This window comes from Scatophagus argus, chromosome 24 (assembly GCF_020382885.2).
Source record: "Scatophagus argus isolate fScaArg1 chromosome 24, fScaArg1.pri, whole genome shotgun sequence".
In the NCBI taxonomy this organism is placed as follows: Eukaryota; Metazoa; Chordata; class Actinopteri; family Scatophagidae; genus Scatophagus; species Scatophagus argus.
The window spans coordinates 7,353,316-7,376,062 of NC_058516.1; the positions used below are offsets into that span (position 1 = coordinate 7,353,316).

General features: G+C 43.1%; 2 protein-coding genes across 11 annotated transcripts in view; one reads left to right on the forward strand and one right to left on the reverse strand.

The window, feature by feature from the left end:
* Positions 1–9,171, reverse strand: part of LOC124055295 (R3H domain-containing protein 1) — a 45,797-nt gene extending 36,626 nt beyond the window's left edge. For 5 of the 6 annotated variants that reach the window (XM_046381962.1, XM_046381961.1, XM_046381959.1 and 2 more), the window contains exons 1-2: positions 9,040–9,171; positions 630–789 (exon numbers count right to left, since the gene is read on the reverse strand). The gene's annotated coding sequence lies outside the window, so the exon portion shown is untranslated. Of the gene's footprint in view, positions 1–629; positions 790–5,495; positions 7,280–9,039 lie in introns of those variants that run through there. The other variant, XM_046381960.1, reaches the window with a different exon arrangement.
* A 13-nt stretch (positions 9,172–9,184) lies between these two features.
* Positions 9,185–22,747, forward strand: part of zranb3 (zinc finger, RAN-binding domain containing 3) — a 72,835-nt gene continuing 59,272 nt past the window's right edge. For 2 of the 5 annotated variants that reach the window (XM_046381954.1, XM_046381953.1), the window contains exons 1-5: positions 9,216–9,503; positions 10,403–10,598; positions 18,110–18,128; positions 18,400–18,578; positions 20,051–20,282. In XM_046381954.1, the coding sequence (XP_046237910.1) occupies positions 10,471–10,598; positions 18,110–18,128; positions 18,400–18,578; positions 20,051–20,282 (558 nt within the window). In that variant the 5' untranslated portion in view covers positions 9,216–9,503; positions 10,403–10,470. Of the gene's footprint in view, positions 9,504–10,402; positions 10,599–18,109; positions 18,129–18,399; positions 18,579–20,050; positions 20,283–22,747 lie in introns of all 5 variants that reach the window. The other 3 variants (XM_046381955.1, XM_046381956.1, XM_046381957.1) reach the window with 3 other exon arrangements.

Genomic DNA, 22,747 nt, shown 5'->3' on the forward strand with positions numbered 1-22,747 from the left:
AAAAAGTTTTATATTTAGACTGTGGCATATAGTTCCCACATCTAAATGAATCACGAGTGAAATTCTGAGATATTCTCTCCATGTGATTTTGAATATATTATCATCATCATTATCATCATCAGATTACATTAGAAATCATCGTGATTAATGTTGTTTTAAGTAAGTTTCAAGCTACGTGTTAATTTAAACATAAAAACGTGTTGTGCACAAGCTTCCACTTGAAAACAGATGAAGACATCAGCTGTGGAGTGATAAGGATGATGTAACCTTCCTCACACCAGAAATGAGATATTTCCATCATGTTATCTACATCGATTTATTCTTTTGAGGTTTGACTGGCATTTTTAATGACATCATCTTGTTGCACACTCTTCTTCTGCGCTGGTTTAATGGAACTCAAATGCAGAAGCAGCTCTAGCAAGAAGCAGCAGTTTATTTCGGCAGAGGCCAACTCCTAACATAACCTGAATGCAAATATAAATTGGTGTTTTTGTGTGCCAGTTTTCTGAATATACATAAAAAAAACCCCCAACAAAACCTGAGCTAAATCTGGATTAAAACATTGAGAGTATCTCTCATATTCCCTGACTGACTAGTCATATCAAACCAGAAATAAACAGGAGACATACTTGTTGCGTAGCCAGTGGTGGTTGTGGCGAAGGAGGATGTGGCTGGTGAAGTCGATGAGGCCAAGCCTACCGATGCCATTCGAGACTTCTTTGCCCATGTCTGCTTCAGCTGCTCTAAACAGCAACCGGGGCCTCCGACACCCTCATGACCCCTGCTGACCTGCAAAACGAGAGAGGCACAGGGTGAGCGCTGTGGCGTGAGGGGTGAGAGAGGTCAGGGGTGAGGCTGCGTGGACTGACAGCAGTCAAGTTTGTCAGCAACTCTGAAACATTTGTGTCGGAGCAAAAAGTAAAAGTGTGGTGAGTGTGTATTTCTGGGCCTATGCGTGCCTATGCGCCATAAATAATGGATGAGCACAGAGATGGGAGTGCGGCAGAGGCAACAGGAGAAGGCACCCCTGCCAACCTCGTAAAAATCAAGCATGAGGAATTCAGAGAGCAGCGGGGGGAGATAGCATTTCTCAGCCGAAAATCCTCTGCCATTTGGTGACACATAAATTTCAAATCGCCTCGCGTACAATCTCTATTTCCCAGCAAATTCCTTTCTTGCTGAGCTACAGGGTGACACTGGTTGGGCAGGGCTGACATCTGAAAGCGCCAACAACAACAGAGCTGCAAAAATATTGACACAATATTGGAGAAAATCTTTTTTGATACCGTATATGTAATTTCCAGCTGTCTTATGAAATCAGGACTTTTCTGTGCACTTAAACCTGACTACTGTGTTAGACTGCGGCCACAACACTGTGAAAATGTGAAATTACTGCTCAGTTTTATTGGCTACAGTAGCCAAGTAAGGATGATAAACATCAATTTAGGGTTGTAACTAACATTTTGTTTTCAATATCTATTAATCTAGAGAGTGTTTGCTCCATTACTTCATTCATCATTTGGTCTATAAAAGGTCATCATCAAGTGGCATCTTTCAAAGTCTTGTTTAGTCAAACCAATGCATCAGAAACCAAAAATAAGCAGTTCACCCTAATAAAAAAAAAATAAATCGCCATTTTTGCTAGAAGAAAAAAACAATTACTTAATTATCAAATTAATTTTTGAATAATCCATTAATCAATTACATTCTCACTGTCACTTCCTCACAGCAGCATATATAAGAAAATTGTGCTCTGGCTTCGAGTTTCCTCCCTCATATCTCTCGACCTCTCCCTTCTGCCCTAATCTCCATCTCGGTGAGCAGGCGAGGTGCCACGCTGACTCTGGCAACCAGAGGCGCCAAGCCCTGGCTGCTGCTCCCAACATGATCTCGGTGTGACCCCCATGCCAGCCAAAAAGGTCAAGTGGAATCCCTGCTCACTTCATAATCTGCCTTCTTCATGACACCTCAGAGCCTTCAGCCAGACAGAGATGATGATGATGGGTGGGGGCGACGTGCCATGAAACACTCAGATAGACTGCTTTTGTTCAGACTGCCAAAACCAACAACGAACACCACGTGTGACCAAAACAGGAGAGCTTAATGTTATTCAAGTTAACAGGATCAAGACTCAAGCAGTGACACAATGAGAGTAAGTCAATTTTGAAATCTGAACTGACATTTTAGCAAATTTGCGAGCAAAATGTCCACTGTAGCCTGCAGCATTTCTCTCATGGCAAACCGAATGTGAGGCCCAAGGCATGATCCATTCATCAGGGTTGATTTCATGTAAACAACCTAGTATATGCAGTTAAAAGCCAGGGAGTCTATTACTGTGTGTTGGTAGTCTTAAGACAAAATCATCTCTCAAAAGTCTGCATCTTTTTTCAGAGATGCTCTTATATTGCACCTTCTACTCTTATCTCTCTAAATGCACTCAACACTTATTTTTACATGGTTATTCTGGTGCGACAGAGTATCATCTTAGCGTTGGGCCTCCAGTCTTTTGCAAGAAGGAGTGGTGCAAATTGAAGCTGCTGCGAATAGGAGTGCCCGTTAAATGTCTAAAAAGAAAAAAAAAAAAAGTGGAGCCTGCTCAGTAATTCAGAACAGGTCCTGCAGCTATCACACATGCACACACGCAGAGTGTAAAAGTTGCTCTGACAGTGGTGTGGCTGAGTCTGGCCATGGGCGCTCCAGGTTTTATGACCAGAGCCACTGAAGAGGGCTTCACGCTGAGCCAGTGTGTGTGTGTGTGTGTGTGTGGCAGAGAGAGTTTTATGAATGCTAATGGCGCAAACAATGCCTGCTCTCCCCAAAAAATGTTTTCCCTCACTCTCTCTCTCACACACACACACACACACACACACACACACACACACGCATGCATGCATGCACACAGGACCTGTAGAGATGCTCCGCCTGTCTGTGCCTCCTCCAGTATTGTGCTGGAGCTGACAGGGAGTGGTTCATTGGTATTACAGTCGCCGCAGAGCGCAGCAGCCTTAAAGAGGCTCCCTCAGGCATCATTCGGTGTCACACCCGTCCCTTCGTGCCACTTTTATCACCATGCCCGACGGCATATCGGCAGCCTCACTTACACACACATGCGCGCTTCAAACCTTCCCATCTGCACACAAATGCATGAATGCATTAAAAGGCAGACACACCGGACAAAAATGTCACATTCATTTTTGATTAATCCAAAAACCATCAAGACTAACTGGTGTAACTGTATGGATTCAGAACACATATTCTCCACTGCACATACATATTCTTGATGGAAATGAATTCTCAAAAAGCCCACATTGGGGTCATAAGTCTGGCCGTCAATTGCACAGAGTTAATCATACAGCAGGCTCTTAACGGACTACTCTCACAGACAATTATGTTCGATGGCAAGCTAATGAGAAAATTTTTCAATCACTGTGAAGCGCTTAAGAGCCTACTGGTGATGACACATACGCAAGAACAGGCGAGCAAGCACACTCCAGTATACCGGTATTTATTTTCTTTCCCCTTCGCACAAGCACGAACACACACACACACACACACACACACCTGCCTCTCTCTTGCAAAGGCTGACCTTTCCCTCCCACACCTCCGCTCTGTTCTGTTCAGCTCTGCGTGGATCAGGGCTCTTGTCTGGGCTATAACCAGCTCAACTGGAGGTGAAGGACCCTCAGTCCCCTCCCTCTATCTGCAACTCTATCCCCGGCTCTGCTCTCGACAGAGAACGAGGAGATGAGTCAAACACGGGGCGGAAAAGAACAAGCCATCACCTTCACAAGCTTCTGTGCGAACACCAAGAAAATCCACCGATGATTTCTAAGCGTCTAAGGAAGGAGAAAAAAAGGAAGTGGCGGCATCTTTCTGCATGCAGTTTCTGCAGATTCACACGTTGAAAAATAATGCATGCTTTATTGCTGCTGATGAGCTTTTGCATGTGTCACATAAAAAGGACAAAGATAGGAGTGGTGCCAAACAGCTGGAGTATTGTGTGCAGAGATGTAGAATAATAAACAGAGCTTTATTCAGTGGAGCGCTGGGAAACAAAAGCAGACACAAATAACTAAGGTAATGCCATGTCTGAGGACCACAGCTTTTGTCACCCGCTCCCCAGTCCTCAGTTATAATTACCAGTTATGTTCAGCTCATTCTTAAAATTGCAAATTTCAAACACAGGAAATGAGAGAGGGCAGTCAAATGTCTGCTGTGCTATGAATTGCTCATTTCCTAATGAAAAAAAACAAAAAAAAACACAAAAAGACAAATTTAGAAAAAAGCTGCTTTGGGAGAGTGCAGGATGTGCACCCCGGCTAATAAAATCAGACATCAAATAAACAGAATAAACAGTTAATTAGGTTACTAATACTGGTTCGCACTCATGGCGCCGCAATAAAATTGATTTCAGTGTTTTGCTAAACCGAGTAACTAATCTCCCATTTTCTAGCCATGTCTGCTAATTGCAAAGCAAGGAAAGCACTGACAGGGGAGCTATATAATTGGACCAGAAAACGATTAGTGTAAACCTTATGAAATTATATCACTTTCATACACTGCTTGTCTCAATTTCAGGGCAACTTAGGCAGCGTCAGTTTAAGGAACTGCCTGTAATGGTTTCGACTGAATTAACAGAAAAAACATAAACAGGCACAAATGAGCCTCTAATTGCGCCGCTCGCTCTGCCTCCAGGTTGCAAAAGGCAGAGCGCGGCACGGCGCGGCGCAGCATAGGCGCAGTCAGTCAGCATTAATAAATTAAATCCACAGCAGAGCATGTAGGTAATCCATTACCTATCCCATAGGAGAGCTTCCAGGGAATATCAATCTAGGCAATTAGGGGAGAAACAATAAACACAGAAAACTAACATGCAAGTCTAGCAGTTTTAATCTATGGTGCCTTATGAGAGGAGAATAACTCAGAAAGTCTGCCAGAGTCATTAAAAGTCCATTTGCAGACAACACCTGCAGAACAAACAGGGGGAAACGGGGAGACCGAGGATGAGCTTGGCTGCAGAACAAAGCAGAGCGAAGCCTCTTATTGGCTGATCTTGGTTAATTATCCTCCTAATGAAAAGCAGAAGCAGCAACTGGCAAACTAGTGAGGAGATTTTGAAAGCTCTGGCTCAGCTTAGTGAGCAACGCGGCACTGACAGCACACCAAATCTCATGTTGCGCTCAGTTTAACAAGTCAAAGAAAAGACTGCACACTTGCTTGCTGACTTGCTGCCATGCAATGATAATAGAAACAGAAAAGCTCATGTGGAGGAGATTATCTCATGGATTAACATTTTTTGGCAGTTTTTAAAAACAGCATTGGATACACCGCGCGTGGCAATAAACTGCAGAAAATCGACAGCTTCGTAAAAGCAACATGACAAAGAAAATATCGGGAAAGCAGAACAAAATAAACCACAGGAAACACAAACAGAAAATCAGTAAAAGATTCAAAAGAGATTCATGCCTGAAGTGGCTTCAAGCTGCAGGACCTACCTGCCCAGCAGCTCTGCCCTCCATCCCTTCTGCTACTCGACCGTTTAGTTTCCATTGTACAGGAGGCACAATTTGCTGGAGAGGAGGCTGGAGTCGCCTCCCAGCTCGCTCCTCGGCAGCTGCCTGCTGCCTCCTGTTTGCTCGCTCGACTGAGTGAGAGTGTAAGACAGGGAGAGGGGAGTGTAAAGGGAGAGGGCGAGGGAGAGTGGGTGTCACAAAGAGAGAGAGAGAGAGAGAGAGAGCAAGAGAGAGAAAGAGATGGAAGTAGGGAGGGAGGGAGAGTACTGTGCAAGCACAAGTCTACCTGCCACAACCCATCAAGCCAGCCAGCCTTGGAGACAGCGCCAAATCAACAGCTGGCCTCTGTGTGATGTCAGAGCCTCAACAGCCAGTCACGGCATCCGAGGCCGGCCGGCTCTACGGAGCGCTGACTGAACCAAAGTCACCGGCTAAATGGGGCTCTTCATTAGCTACTCTGCTTTAGGATGGAGGCGGGGGCAGGAGGAGGAGGAGGAAAGGGCAGTCAGGGACATGGAAGGAGACTGAGAGGAAGAGGAGAGGGAGATGAGAAAACGGGAAGGCGGGAGGTAAGATAGAAAAGCCGTAGAAAGGAGCACGGAGGAGGCGAACCAGAAAGCCAAGGAGAAAGAGAAAAGGCAAACAGGGAGGACGAGAGGACGGCGGGACAGGATCGACATGTCTGTGGCCAGCTAGGTGCTCAAAGACCAGGTGGAGAGGCGATGGGGAGGCGATGGCCGCTGAGAGGCCGAGCTGTTCACTGGGCTACCTTCCCATTAAAGCTGGCACCCTGCTTTTCACACAAGACGACAAGGCTACAGCTAATCCCACTGACTCAGAGAAAGCCACCGCTTGAAATGCCACCTATTACTGAAACACAAAAAGTGAAATTCTGGAATAAAACATTCGGCTCTAGGCACACCTAAGATAATGTTACCGCGGTGGATCAGCTAGAAAACAACACACTGACAGCATAAGAAAGAACAGCAACTGCTTGTGCATCATCAAACCGCACCCTTAAACCTCTTCTGTTTCATCTAGGTCTTCCATTCATCATTTTAAAGGCACCAACTGGAAAAACAATAGCCTGCAAGAGCATTCACTTAGCTTGTTGATTTCACTTAAAGATCAAGTATTCTGCCTCCTCTGTGCATGCAAACAAGACGACACGGACAGGAGTGATAACTGAGCTCTGAAAATAATCGACTTCATGAAGCACTTTCATCACCAAGTGACTGACAGGCTGTCAAAGACACAGCAGTCACAAACAGGTCCTGTGCACAGCCGAAGTCTAGACTGTCATAATGTGATTGTTTTTGTCCTTTCAGTCACTCAGACTTTAACAGCAAAACCAGCGGGCGGAAAAGTTCCTGCTGTCACTAAGCAACCAACACCAGGCTGCGACAACCGATCCGATCCAATACTGCCTCATAATTGTACCATTCGTTATGCCAGGTCTCTGAAGAATTTATTATTGTGCTTCCTTAATCCCACGAAAAGGTCACCAATTGAGCAAACAATTTATGGATAGGCGGATGAATTATTTAATGGCCCAGACCAAATATTATAGGAATGAGAGATTTCCCCCCTGGAAGACGATGAATTATTTAGTCATTGGGCCACATCTTTGGTGAGAGCTATTACACAGCATCCTCAACCTCAATATCTGATAATGTCATCAGCTCCAAATATGCCCTAACCTGCGTAATGAATGGTCAACACAGAAGCGGCTATGGTGGCCTGAGCAGCCGCAGGTGAAACAGTTTTTGCAAAAAAAACAAACAAAAAGGAAAATAAATAAATAAAAAAAAAAAACAAGCATTTTTCTAAGCCTTGAAGGGTTGTGCCACACAGTGCACTGTACACAATCACAAGAGAGGATCTGAGCAATGATTTAGCATAACTTTTATGCGACTACCACATCTTAATGCACTAACCCTCACGCAGCAGGTAAAAACAGATGTTACTCATCTGCAGTAAGCATATCACTCTGAAATGGACCTGATTAAGCATTTCTAGCATACATAAGGGCCAATTATGGACACAAATTTCCCAAATTGACATGTTAAGGAACACATATAGCAAACATTATACTGTATCGCTGAACAGCACAGTAGCAAGCCCTGCAAAGATGAACGCAGCATCTCCGCTCTCTGAAACAGCAGCCGGAGGAACTGAACCAGCACCCACTCTCCACCCACCAGGCTCCGCTGGTAACTTAATGAAAATGATACAGTGATGATGCTCAGTCTCAGTGGTGGGAACTTGTGAGCTTTCTCTGCCATTGCAAAGCCTACGAGGTGATAATTTTCTGGGTGAAAAGTGGGTAAGGGTTACATGTTAACCATATCAAAATTAGGTATTACATGACTGATTCATGGCCTTTCACTGGCATAAAACTAGTTCAAGATTTTACTGTCTGTGTTTATAACCTCTCTCCATTTTCAAATAACAACTTAAAACAGAGAATCTCAGTGTAACGCTGCAGTGCATTTCTCATAGTTTTTAATTCATATTTACAATTAATTTATATGCAACCAGCGTTTGAGGGCTAATTACAGTGATCGTGATTGGCATAAATTAATTTTATTTGTCACACCAAATACATCATTAACAGCCTTTGACCTTATTTGGTTAACTCTCTGGCTTAGTTCTACAGTACTGCACAATGTTCCGTATCGTTCATTAATACGTGGGCTTCATTAATTATCATGTCACTTGTTTTTCTAAACTCTCATCGAGATTAGAAAAAGTAAAACCCAGAAGACAAGACAACTTAGCATACAGGAAGGGTATGAAGAATCAGTCCAAGTTAAATGTAAATGTCTGCATTAATCATTTAGAACGATGTAACTTAATGCCAGTATTCGATATTTTCCGTTCGCTCTCCCACAGCAAGCCCGTAACACCAGACTCCATGCCAAATTTTGCAATTTTACTGTTCTCGGCAAACGCACACACCCCGGACAACATGTGACATTTCAGTCTGACGGTTGATACGTGTAACTAAAATTCGGCCGATCAGACATTTAACCAAGCAGCGCAACAGTGGCGCAAAGCGCATTTTGTTGAAATGGCTAACTGATCCGAGCTCAGACTGGTCGTTGCCGCATATCGTTGGGATAGAAACATTCGAACCAGGCCTGAAAGTTATTAAATTATACCGCATTTTTAAGCGACTGCCGCTTAGTCTTTATTTCGAACAAACGCCGAATTTAAGCAAGGCCGCTTACAATATGGGCATACTGCTTACGTGGTGTGTACTTTGGCTGAAGCGGAAGGCAACATGAAGAACAACATTTGGCTTTGAATCGTGTCGCGGCTAAGCTAACGATTATTACCTGGTACTGTGGCTCGCTAACGCTTGAAAACGGCCAAACACCGGCGCTCTGCGCTGTCACGCACTAGCAAGAGAAATGTTTACTGCTAACTAGCTCGTGTTACATGGTTACAACTATCCGGTTAACATTGTTCGCAAACCGGCAATGGTTGGGCATGATACTGCAGACATCTAACGTTGCCTTACCGCTTTGGTTTACAATCGGTGCACAGCCGTAGTCACTACCGAAGGTGAAGTAGCTAGTGTTTGTGTGGCAGAGTGTTGGATACAGCAGAGTCCAGCAGGCTACGAGAGTGCGTCACCTCCTTACGTTACACGCGTAGGGTGTTGAAAATATGTCACGTCTTGTCGTAGCTTCTTTTTTGCGTTATGCACGCTTGCACCGAGTTTGTGTAACAGTTTCGTCGTTTGTCTCACACATCGTTAAAAACAGATGTGCATTATCTGTTCTTTCAGGTAATTTGTGTTCAATTTGATCATGAAGTGCCAGGAAGTTGCACTGAATACTGCGATAAATGCGTGCTGCGGATGTCTGGTGAAACAAACCGAGTGAACCTTGAAATTGCCGCGAAACTTTTCAGTGTTGTCTGATCAGTTCGCTGTTTCAGAAACCGTTTTTGTTCCTGCGCCTCCATCCACTGTCTCTCAGGGTAGGAAAACCACGCACAGACCGACACAAATGCTGCTAGTCTCTTTATTTCGCTTTGTTAGGACCAAAACGTGCCTGCATGTTGCGTTTTTCCTGAGTTGCAGCGTCACTCATGTGATCACACAGGCTGTGCTTAAAGGAGCAAATTATGATTTCCATGAAAACAAACTCAACGTAAAATTGTGTGCAACTTATACCACTTAAACTTTGTATTCGTTGTCAATATTTTAAAAAAATAATAATTAGTTTACGAAAGGGGTTTTGAGTTTCCACAGTCTCTAGTGGGTACTTTTATTTCCATAGGTGAGTACCTGTGCTCACGGTCATTAGCTGTATTTATTCATTGGTTGTTAATCTGACAACTTGTTCTGTAAGTCCTCTAATATATAAATGATGGAGCTACTACTTTTCAGACCAGGCTGTATTGGCTTGGTGTATTTTGGTCTTTTTGATGAAAATGAAGCTATCAAATGAGTGAAATTTTTGGTTGTTATGAAGCAATACTCTTTCAATATAGTAAGTGGAAATGAAAGAGTAGTAATGTAGAATTATTCCAATTCTATTTCATTTCATTTAATGCCAGCTAATTGGAAAATTAATTTCCTTTTGCCGTTAAGTGCAGACACAGCTTCCTCTTGGAGAAGACTGTTGCTGCTATGTTTCAGACATGACTTTGTTTATTCACAATCCTGCACCATCCAGCTTGCAGCAGAGGACAGCTTCTCGTCATTATGACAAATCAAAGCAGTACGAATGAAGTCAGAAATCAATATGGCAAACATATGTAATAATATTCACTGATTCAGAGTAAACCTGGCCTACGTAGGAGCACATTCAAATGTGCGTTTTGGTTTAACGTTGGTTTTTTGTTTTTTTGGGGGGGGGGTTTATTTTCCCCAGCCTGAAATCAGAGCCGGTTGGCTGAGCAAGGCCCTAGAAACTGATGAGGACTTACGAATGAAAAAAGGATGATGATGGCCCACAGACCTCTTGCTGTGAGACAAGATGGACTGTCAGACCTTCCTCACAAGCTCCTGCAGTGCCTGATGCCTTTCCAAAGGGAGGGAGTGGAGTTTGCTTTATCAAGGAATGGACGGTAAGCAGTGGTAATGCCCAGTCAGTTACATCACAGCTTTACTGTTGATTCGTCAGTCTAGTTTTTTTAAGTTACGAAGCGTTTTTGATATCGGCACACTGTTCAGATATCTAATCTAAATATAAGGCTCAGCTTGCTTCTTGCAAATCAGTAATAACATGGCAAGAAAAAAATGTCAGCTAAATATAGAACTACAGATAATGATAATAGATCTGTTATTCATTTTTTGAGTGGCTCCTTTTGAGAGCTTTGCAGTCCCCCTCTGGGTGTATGCCATCCTTTGTTTGCAACCTGACCTTCCATTACACATCTGCAGTGTGTAAATATTGATTTATTGCTATGGTGCTTTCAGCTCACATCTATTGTCTGAGCATTTCATAGAGGAATACAAGCAGCCTCTTGAATCTTCTCATAGAAGCTTCAAATACTGGTCAGCACCAATTACAGGAAATGGCAGCGTATTTAGAAAATGTAAACTTCATGCAAAGCTATGTTGTTTTCACTAAACTGCAGCCAGTTTGGTCAGAAATGCTAAAATGCAGCTTTACTGGAGCACAGGCAGACACACAAGGTCAAGAAAGTACTGGAACTATTGGTCATACCAGACCGGGTAAGGCTGTGGCAGCAAAACCCCTGAGTTCTTGCCAGTGAGTTCAGGGTACCTTGAAATATCCATAAATTCAACAATGCAACATTAATCAGTTCTATAAAATGTGCTAATTTTTACTAATCCATGGAGTCCAATAGGATGGCATGTTTACATAGACAGTTTGTCAAATGGAGTCTTGAAGCAGGCCGCCCGAAAACTCTTGATTTCCTGCTAAGCTACAGTGTGTTATGATCCGTTCAGAATCAAGTAAAAAGTCAAGAGTGTATGTGAATATTTTGAATTCAGAAGGTCAGACAGAGTCCAGGTTGTATCTCTGAAAACAATTACCGGTCCGTGGGAAGTTTCTCAGCTGCCCTTAAGTCTGCGAGTGTTTGGCTGCGTTGAGCATTAACTGCAGGAGCAGGCCAGAACTTTTACATTTCCTCCTACCCGACCAGTCGATGTACGCTCGGGTTCTGGGGAAGGTCAGCACAGGGGGAGCCATTCTGAGCGCCTCTGCTGTGATGCGGAGCGGCCATATTGATTCAGGAACACTGTGAGGCACTGCTTTGTTACACGGGTGGGTCAGAAGTCAATTGGCTCTCGGTGCACTGTGTGGACAGTTACCTCAGTCAATTGGCATCAGTGTGACAGTAAGAGCAGCCCGGGCAGAGCTTCTCTCTGGAGACGAGAGTGTGGCATCAGCACAGGATATTATAGGTATAGGGAGCCTAAAAGTAGAACGAGCGCTGACCTTTAGCTTGTACATAAATATCACAGTGCACATGTAAATTAACTATCCAGAATATGCCAGTTCTGCACAAGCAGGTGTTGCTCAGGTGGCGTGTGACTCCATCTCCTATATCCATCTTCCGATACCTAACAAGTCAGTATCTTCACATGTGTTGTTAAATAGGGAGCAAGTATGATAATGAAAAATGCAGGATACGGTTATTTTGTTTGAGCAACCCTGTTTGACTGCTTAGCTTAGAAAACGACATGTGTTCCTTGGCTTTGGAAGTGACACTCGGTGGCTACGTACGGTAAGCAGCCATTTCAGGGCACCATGTTTTCTGCAATGCACTTTTTCATCCACAAATGTGTGCATTCCCACACAGACAGACAGTAAAATGATAACATATTAAAAATGCAAATTTTACCAACAGTAATCTTGATCTTTCTGTGTATCTCAGGCACCCTGCTGTTTTTTATTTGTTTCATTCAGTGTCCTTGAAAAGAGCCTTGAATTAAAGGAGCAGTTTCTTTATTTCACTGATGCTCTGGGACTCATTGTGGAAGAGGCAGAAATACATTATGACAGTACAAGCTGACAACAATGGAATGCAGCTGCAGACTTGTTGGATTATTTTTAACAACTCTGGGAAATGTAGGCTATCACTACCTGAGGTGGAACCAGATGAGGCAGTAAGCACAGGCAGAAAAATAAATAAATAAATGAATGTCAGCCCTTCATTATAAAATAACTCCTGAAATGCACTGAACATCATAGATTGATGTTGGATTTCTAACAGTGTGGGAGGACCTGTGGGTGGATTTTTCCTTTAAATCACATAGTCATTGTGTCTTTTCACATCCAGAGCATCGAGGGTAGCCAACCAAAACATCAAATGCTGCTGCAATTGAAATACTTATGGAGCCCGCTGTATGGGTCTGTGTAGGAGGGTGGGTGAGTTTTATGGAGTTAGATGAGGGATAATGTGGGAAAGTTGTGGTACAATATGACAATAAAAACCCATGAGATGTGGTTGATTGTATTGTTTGGAAAGTTGGGCAGAAGCGTGCCATTTGAGTGCTGACACCTGTATATATTCAGCTATTCTAAAACATAAATTTACCCAGGGTACATCTGTAAAATGCAGTACTCTGAGCGGGCCTGTCCAGACACTGAACAAAAACATCAATTTGCAGTAAAAGTAGATCCATTAAGACCTCTTGGTCACTTCCATTAAGGTGTTGACTGTATGTCTGCCCTGTTCTGATTTGTCCAAAATATTATTGAAAGAGACTGCCTGTGCTTTTATTGAATAAGGCCTGCTCTGCTGATGCAAGAGGAGATCAATAAGCAGACTGTGTTGTCTCTCACTGGGATGGGCAAATTACTGAGAAGTCTATTCTAGAGTTTGTTCTCTGTACAACATACAAGTCGTTGCATTTACTCCACATTTCTACTGGCCTTGAGCTTATTAACATGATCCAGAATCAGAGTCTGTTTAAGATAAATGAACAACAACAGCAAACAACTTCTAAGGGAAGGAATTTATTAGCACAGTATTGAAATCCCTGCAAACTGATATTGTATTTGAGTTGGATTTGATTGCCAGTGCTTGTAACATAAGCAAACAACCTCGCAACCGTCATTGAATTCTGATTGAAATGTTTTTTGATTGGTGCTCAGAAGCTTGTGACATCACATATGAACCCTGCCCACTTTAAACCAGTGACGAGGAACACAGAGAAAGAAAAGAAAGTACAGAAACTGTCTCATGTCAGATAAGGAAAACTGTTCTTCCTTTGGCAGAAAACTGGGCTCTTTTAAGTACAGTAAGACATTCTCAAGGGCTTTAACAGCTTATTTGATGTCGTTGATTCAGTTAGACTGCCTGGGCAAATAAGCATTAGGTAGAAATAGTTTATTATTAAGGTCCTCTTCCAATTTAGTGTTGCTCTTCCATAAAATTGGAAGAGGAAGCTCCATTCGGAGCTGCAGAGGACATCTTCAAACAGTATTAACACACTGAGTAGTAGTGTTTAAGACAGGTAAACTGATCCAAGGAGTGTCCTTTTAATGCAGACAAAATCAGATTGAGTAACTTATCACCATGAAAGTCAGTGTTCAGCAGCTTTAATGCTTCACTGCTCTGTCACTTTCTTACTTACGGTCTGTCTGTCTGTCACTCTTACTTAAATCACTTGCTGATTTTAGGAAACTTTTTACAACGATGGGTTGAAACAACAAATTAAGATAAAATAAGATTAACTTTATTGATCCCGCAGTGGGGAAATTCACTTGTTGTGGCAGCTCACAAGGACAGAAGAGGAGTGCAAAAAGCAAAGAGTGTGCAAAAACAGTTACAGAAGAATGTAGAGGTAAAATAAATTAGCATAAATTCCCATTCTCACCACTGTAGTTAAAACTTCCCTCAGACAACTGCTGGCCAGTATTTCATAATGTTTTCCCGTCCTTATTGTCTACGTCTGTGTAACCAGCTATAGTTAAAAACGATCTTCATTCAGATGTCAAAACAAAACAAATCTCATGTGTCTGATCCTGCGTCCACTATCATCTCGAAGATAAAGAAATGTCTCTCCTACACCATCATCAAGCGCCTCCATTACAGCATTTACTTTTTAAGGTGCTCTAAATTTCTTTGCCTCCTAATTAAGTATGACGCTTGTTGCGTTCTGTTATACAGCGTGAGAAATGTATTCTTAACTGTCATCAATAACCCTTTGCCTTAATAGGATTTTGATGTTATCCATCCTTGGCTGACAGAGGAGGTTCTCACAGGAGCAAAGTGTAGAAGCTATACAGGATAAATAAACTTTGTGGCCTGCTGGGTCAGTTTGTGTGTTACAGAGAAGAATTGTGCTGTACTGTAACATAAAAAACTATGTTCGGTTAATGTTTATTATTTCAAGAAACTTCAGAGTAAATGCATCATTAGGGCCTAACACAATATGCAGTCGTACATCTTTACGCACATCCGGCTTTAATAGAAGGTGGGCAGGAATTGTGACTGAACACAGCAAAAGAAAGAATCGAGGATCGTCTAAGGCCTTTAATGTAAGAGAAAAATCAGACAACACCCACATACCATTACGCAACACGATCGTTTTATATTCACTGTCCATTTTGAGGCTGACCTTTAGTTATACCTGCTGTTTGGTGCAGCTTATCCTGAAAGGTTTAATCAGAATAAGTTGCACAATTTCCTGCTCATAGAATAGCTCTTGAAACACTTTAAGTAAGACTGACTGTGTCGCTTTAAAGAGTCAGAAACTAATAAATAAAATTTATGTATTTGCTGTAGTCAAATTGGGACGCCTTGGCTCAATTGTTGAGTGTCTGTGGGTTCAAATAGCGTAATCATGACTTTGAAACTTTGAAAACCCCTTGTAGAAGGATGAGAAAGAAAAGGAAGCTTCCGCAGATCGACTCTGCGATGTCAGTTACATAGCAATGCAAATTTAATTGTTTGCCACCGCAGTAAGCTGCTGGTCGAGCCAAAACAAGTAAGACTGTAGAAGCAAAAATCTTGAGTGTACCGAAATAAGCAAGGGTGTGTTTTAAAGGAATTCAACTTCTCATTTCTGATTTCTGACAAACCATTGTACTAGACAGGAGCAAGGAGAGAGCCAGCCATTGACCAGCAAGTAGAAAAAAGTTTTCTTTTTCTATTTTAAACGCCATTTAAAAAAAACACAATGAAGAGGTCTCTGATAGATTTGGGTGAGCAGAAGCTTAAGTTAGAGAAAATAACTTGTGAGCCAAATAGTAGTTGAGGATTGCCCCACATAGCTGGGGTTTAAACTTTCCCTTTTAAAGGAGTACACGCTCCTGAAACATCCTCCTCCATCTCCTACAAGCAGAAAAAGCCCTAAACCTTTTCCTCTAAAGGCTACTTTGTTTTGATTATAAGGTCATTTACAGAACACAGCAAAACTGTATGTGAGATCTTACTGGGAATGAACACGGCGTGCTGGAGCACCCTCTTATTTAGCCTTTTGCGGCATTCAACCTCTGAGCAGTTTTTCCAAGTGACGACGGCACACTACAGGTCCAGTCCTCAGAAGAGAACCTAAACAGGACTGGAAGATTGGGGTTAGACACCGGGCCGCACAGCACATCCCCCATGCAGAGGTCAAACCCATCAAATCAACCTAGCCTGCTTTGGGAGGTACGGGAGCCCATTTCCTGACACTTTGTGGCTTGTGGGTTTCAGAGATAACATTAGAAAGACGTGGCGGCGGGGACCGTGCCGTTGTCAGGCAACAGCACTGCAGCATCCTCGCAGTCTCAAACCGTCAAGACGACACTCAGGTTATTTAAAGGAGGATGATTAATGTGTTGAGAAATGGCAAGCACCTGCCCCAGCCACACTCCCTCCCCACTGAGTGAGTGTGTGTGTGTGTGTGTGGGTGGGTGTATGCGCAAGCACGTGTGTGTGTGTGTATCTGTGTGTAGACGTTTACATGTGTTTGTATGCGTGTGTGCAGTTGGTGTAGATTATGTATATATACTTTTTCTTTTTTTGCATATCTTCTCTTTTGTGTGCGTTTTTCTCACGCATAGTAGCCTGTGTGTGTGTGTCTGTGCATGTGTGTGTACACGTGGATATGTGTGTGTGTGCGCATTGCGCTGACTGGGCCGGTGTGCTGGCAATTAGAAAAACCACCAGTGGCAAGGTGCACATTAATCATGTTCCTCAGCTGAAAGAGAGAAATGGGGCGGAGATGGGGGGGAGGAGGAGGAGTGGGAGGAGGAGAAAGAATAATGAGAGACTGTGTCTGAGGTATTCAGAGCTGCTCCATTGCACTGTTTGCTCTGACATGATGTTGGAAGCATTTATGAATAAGCAAGGTCGTGACAATAGGCCCAAAGCCACTGGGCAGAGAGAAGCAGAGGTTGATCTATCTGCACTTTCTCCGTGGGGACAACTTCAGCTGAAGAGTGTGTCGCGCTTTCATTGTTCCTTTTATAAAGTATCATGCAAAGGGTGGGGGGGGGGACTAGTTGGTTGTATGTGGCTGGTAAAACATATCATATCAGAGACAGCCAGACAGGTGAGCTGTTACTTTTATCTCAGTTGAAGGTTCAGGTGCAGGCTCGTCTCACTCTCTTAGGAATGTGAATTAAAAGGAGAATCAGGGCTAGCAAAGACAACAGCATCGTCATTATAGTTCAGGTTTCTGATGTAATTCATAATAATTAATAAGCAGGAACAGGGCTACATCAATTAATCAGTTTAATGCTTTTTTTTCCATTGATAATTTTAAAATTACTTTCATTACTTTTAAATTTCAGAGAGACCAAAAGAGTCTGTCATAACATAGGTCCTCACGCTCAGCATAATTAGCACATCGGTAACCCAGACAAGACAACTATGTTCTTAACTGTTCAGAAAAATAAAAGGAAGGCGGTGTTAGTTTGTCCACTTCTGCTGTGAACTGAATGCAAGGAGGAAATATAAAGAGCTGCAGAAGTCTGATTAAACAAACTGATTTAGGTTTAGATTATCTCATGCCTGTCAACAGTCCTGCTGTGACGACACAAAAAGGAAGGACATAAATTTATGTGTGTGTGTTTTTTTTCTTTAAACTGAGTTTCCTCCCAGGTATTATGAAGTTTATTATTCCACTTCAGGAATTAAACTCTAGAGTCTGAAACACCAAACATGTGACTTCCTTTTCCTGGGAACTGATGAACCCAGACCCAGTGAGCAGTGAGCTGCCTTAGACGCAGAATATTCAGTAGGAGCAACAACAACATAAATATTGAATAGCAACAACAGCTCTCAACCTGAGCCCAAGTCCCAGTGCAGACCTAAATTACAAGTGACAGATTTGTAATATGTCCAAGAGCAGCTGAGTCTGAGGTGGTTTTGTGTGTGTGTATTCCTGAAAGGTTTGAGAGGTCGGGTTGTGACAGGAGGGTTTCTGGTCTGAATCCTCAGACAGGCCAGGGGCGTCTGGACAAGGGAAACCTCTCTAATGACTGCTGTTGTGGTGCCCTTGAGCAAAACCCTTATGTTGCAAAGCCTGTTGTTTTTGTACGCAAACTATAAACTCTGTCTTTTTATAGCAGCCAGGTTTTTATTGCCTGCAGGTCAGCGCTGCTATACAATTCCCTTGTCCTCAAACTCATCTGATAAAGTTTTCTCTGTTTTCTTTTGTTTTACAGATGTATGATTGCTGATGAGGTAAGTACACACAACGCTGGCTCATGAAATCTATTTTCAAAAAAAAAAAAAAAAGAACCTGAGACTTTGCTGCATGCCTTCCAAATTAATTTGTCAGCCCTGTGCAGCACTCCCACGTGTCTAATCGGTTTTGACACACAAATCATTCTGAGACCTTATTACTCTTGGGCCTCACATCAGCTCGGCCGTCATGTGCAATTTACCGCAGAGTCGGTGCACGATTGACTTGTTTTTCTCCCCCCTTCGCCGTGTGTTGATTTGGTCGGACCAGATGGGTCTTGGGAAGACTGTGCAGGCCATCGCAGCGGCGTACATCTACAGACAGGAGTGGCCCCTCCTGGTGGTGGTGCCCTCGTCCCTGAAATATCCCTGGATCGAGGAGCTGGAGAGGTGGATCCCCGAGCTGCAGCCGGGAGACATCAACCTGGTGGAGAACAAGAGCCACACCATGTAGGTCATCCCACCTTCACCCCTCCAAAGCACCTCAGCTGGGCCACACGCACCAGTACAGACATGTATTTGTCATCACTTTATAATTTTATCACAACTAAGCCCAAGTCATAAAGCACACAATTCTGTGGATGATGTAAATGAAAGGTTGCAGCCATTGTTATAAGCTGTCCTCAGTAGCGTCTAATGTCTCCTATTAGGACTCAGCCCCTCCAGGCTTCTGCTTCTGCACATGGTAATAATTTACCCAAAGAGATGGAATGAAAACGTGAACACACTTGGTCACATAGTGTGAAAGTGAGGACGTGTGATAGACAGAGAGGTTGCGGCTGACAATTTAATCTCAAAGTGTCCCTCGGTGTCAGGAGCCAGCACGGGACAATGTTTGACAGCGCTGACAGACAAATCATGTCATGGCAGCGTCTGCAATATTGAACAAGAGCTGAAATTTCAATGCAGGAAGTGGAAAAATGCTGTCGTCGAGAAATGTGCTTCATTTTCACAGCTGTTTATATTGATTCAGGTTTACGATGTGTTTGTGCACTGTGAAATAATGTCACGTATAAGCCTTGACAACAGCTACTTTTATTATCCTCTCAACTTTCCCCTAGTTCACTTAGTTTTTTTTTTATTTTTGAATGAAACAAACTTTCTATATCTGTGACTTGGAAGGGGGAGGAAACTCTCAACCTCACATCACAGATGAGGCGCAAAGAGGTTGTGAAAGCCTTCCGGGGGAAAATGTGTCCTTGAACTGGATGTGTTAATGACTGAACAGGGAGGCAAGAAAAAAATTATGCAGCACCACCTCTCAGTATTTTGACTCACTTGTTCTTTTGTAGAACATGAATGGCACCTCAGGTTTATTTCAGCTTGGAAATGTGTGTGGCGAAGGCGATGAATTAGAGGCTGCCAGATGCTGGAAATGTTTTTGATTTCTGTGAGATCCTTATTAAGTTGCATGCAGCTGAATGTCGCCACTGTTTGTTTGTTTATCTGCTGACTGTGCCTGCGTATCTGCGTGTTTGTTTTAAGCCTGCACGTCACCTGGAAAATGTAGAAATTGCAATACAGCCCAGGAATGGATTTCTTAAGCGCTAGAGAAGATGAGATGCATGATAAAACCTGCGGCCTGACTGTGTGTCTGGCACTGTTTGTGCCTGTGTGTGTCTTTGTGTGCCTTAACATTTAAGTCCACACACCCTTTTTAAACAGTCTGCTTTACTTTACCTTGAGGACTCGGTTGCCGAGTCAGTAAACAGTGTTTATTTAATTCTTTCTTTTGACATGTATTCATCAGTTTTAAAGGTGACGACTGTAAAGGATGAAGGTTTTTACATTTTGTATTTTTCACTGAGTCACATTGGGCATCATATTTCTTCATTTTTATGAACACACATACTGTAGTTTGATATTCTGAATCTGCATTCTGTGATTTCTTATTCTGTGTGTGTGTGTCCTCGTCCCTGCAGGAGAATCAGCAGCAGCAAGGTGACCGTGCTGGGTTACGGCCTGCTCACCGCAGATGCATGCCCCCTGGTGGAGGCGCTGAACAGGCAGCGGTTCGCGGTGGTCGTGGTGGACGAGTCGCATTACCTGAAATCCAGGAACGCGGTGCGGACTAAGATTCTGGTTCCTCTCATTCAGAGTGCCAAGCGAGCCATCCTGCTCACGGGTACCCCGGCCCTGGGTCGCCCTGAAGAGGTAATAAACCCTGATTAAATGAAAGCTGACTGATGTCCCATGGGGAAATACCTGTGTGGGCAAATAGAAGAAACCTTTCAAGAGAATATAAAACTACATCCACATGCTTCAAAAGGGCTCCTGAGCCGACACTCATGAAGGAAGATTAGAAGGCCACGGCGCTAACTCGGGGCTCAGCTCTGACTTCTCTCGAAGGTGTTTCACTCCGCAGCGCAGGTAGATCGCCATGGTAACCTGCTCCATAGCAGGTCACAGTCTGATCCAACATTCAAAAAGCCAATTAACTCTCTCCGGCGTTACTTATCCTCTAGGATCCCGTGGACTTATTTCAATAACCTTTGTTGCAAAAACTTCATTTACAAAGCCCGATATGAACAGACACGACACTGCAATAAATGAGACAAGTAATAAAAAGAAGCGCATGGGGGGGGACTATTGAATTTAGAGACAATAAGAAGGGCTGTTCACAGGACAACAGTGTTTGGAGAGCGGCTGAGCCATTCCCCTCTCCATAATGATTTATTATATCATTTTTATATACAATATATTGAAGCAGTAGATTGCAGCCATATTCTATCTGTGCAGCCACAGAAGATGAAGTGGGCTTGATGAATAGAAAATCTTTCCACAGACACAATACAGTATCAATAAGAGGTACAGTATGACCACTGTATCCTAATGATAGGGCACTGGTACAGCTTTGTGCTTAGGCATCTACACCACTGCCACATTCCCTCCAGTCATCCCCTCCAGCCTGACTTTTTACTTGAATTCGTGTTACAGAACATTTCTTAACGGGGCTTTACAAATATGTAAAGGACGCATATAATCAAAATCAATAAAAAAATTAAGTGCTAGTCTGTAAAATTAAAAATTAATGAAAAAGTGAGCAACAATCCATCTCAAAGTTTGGAATCTGCTAATCTGCTTCATCAGGAGTGTGTGTGTGTGTGTGTGTGTGTGTGTGTGGGCTTAATGCTGATTGGTGCTGATTGGTGCATGGACATATGTGACATCACCTTTTCCAGCTGAGCCACGCCCACCTCTTACATTTGAGAATCACACAGACAAAGCAGATGGAAATCTCTCATGAAAAATGGCCAAAAATGCTTCAACTTGGACGGAAAATTATTGTGTGTTCATGAGGGACCGCATCACTCATCCCAAGAAGGTGATTAAGAAAATACATTTTTTTTCCTCATTGTCAACAAATCACATTCACTCACTCGCAAGAGACCCAAAGCAATACTGGGTTAGTTTCTGACTTCCCTGCCATGCTCCTGGCACTCAGCGCCAACCTCATTTGTTACGACTGAAGACATAAATCTTCGAAAAAGACTCGGATATATAGTTTGACTTTTAAAAATGTCATTTCGGTGCATTTATTGGGGACTACTTTCAGCTGCGGATTAATACACATTTGACGACCTTGTGAGTGTTTACAGCAGCAGACAGGTGTTTGTGGGATTGCATCAAAATAAACAATAAAATCAGAAAAATATAGAATATCACCATATCATTTTTAAAAAAACATATCTGAAAAGGGAGATTAACAGGTTTACAGAGCGAGCTGATGACTTACTGCATAACTAGTTACCCTGGATTGACACCATAGCGTTTGTGTTGACTGCTTTAAGGTATCTGTTTGAGACAGGCCTTCGATCCTACTGCAATCTACATGACACATTGCTGTGAAGAAAACTTAATTATTGCTTCGACCCGATCATGATAATTAACTGATGAAATTCAGGCAGCTAATTAATTCCAAAATGAAGTGAAGTTCGTACTTGTAAGAAGTCTTGAGAAGGTGTATCATGGAGAAAGAGTGTGTGTGTGTGTGTGTGTGTGTGTGTGCGATTCATGCCATCCTGTCTTTTGCCATTGCCTGCCTGCAGTGGTGAGGTTAGTTTTTAGATATCATCTCTCTCTCTCTCTCTCTCCCTCTCTCTCTGCCGCTAGAATCTGAAACTGAATATAACATTTTATCATCCGCAGCATAAACCTGATAAGCCCTGTCCCTGCCTCTGTGCCAGTCTCCTCACTGCCATCATTACTCACTGTGGCTCTGACATCGAGTTAGCACACAGCTCAGGGCATGCTGCACCGTTCATGATGTGCCCTCATTCCACCCACCCATTATATCAACAGTGTGAGGCGAGGGGGGCTGTGCAAAGCTCCTGTTGAACAAGTGCTGAATTCAGAATGGCGCTCTCACTGCGTCTGCTTATTCAGATCGCCTTGCTGATGATTACCTGTCATTACTTACAAAATTGCTGCAAATACTGAAAATTGACGGGGTTGTGGTGTGCGCACACGGACATGTTGATGTTTGCGTGCACACACACTCACACACACACACACTGTGTGAGCTTAATGCAACCTGTAATGCATACACGCTCTTCACCTACTTACTGTATGAAAAGGCTCCTTACACACTGTCGTGCATCCACTGAAGGCAGAAAGCA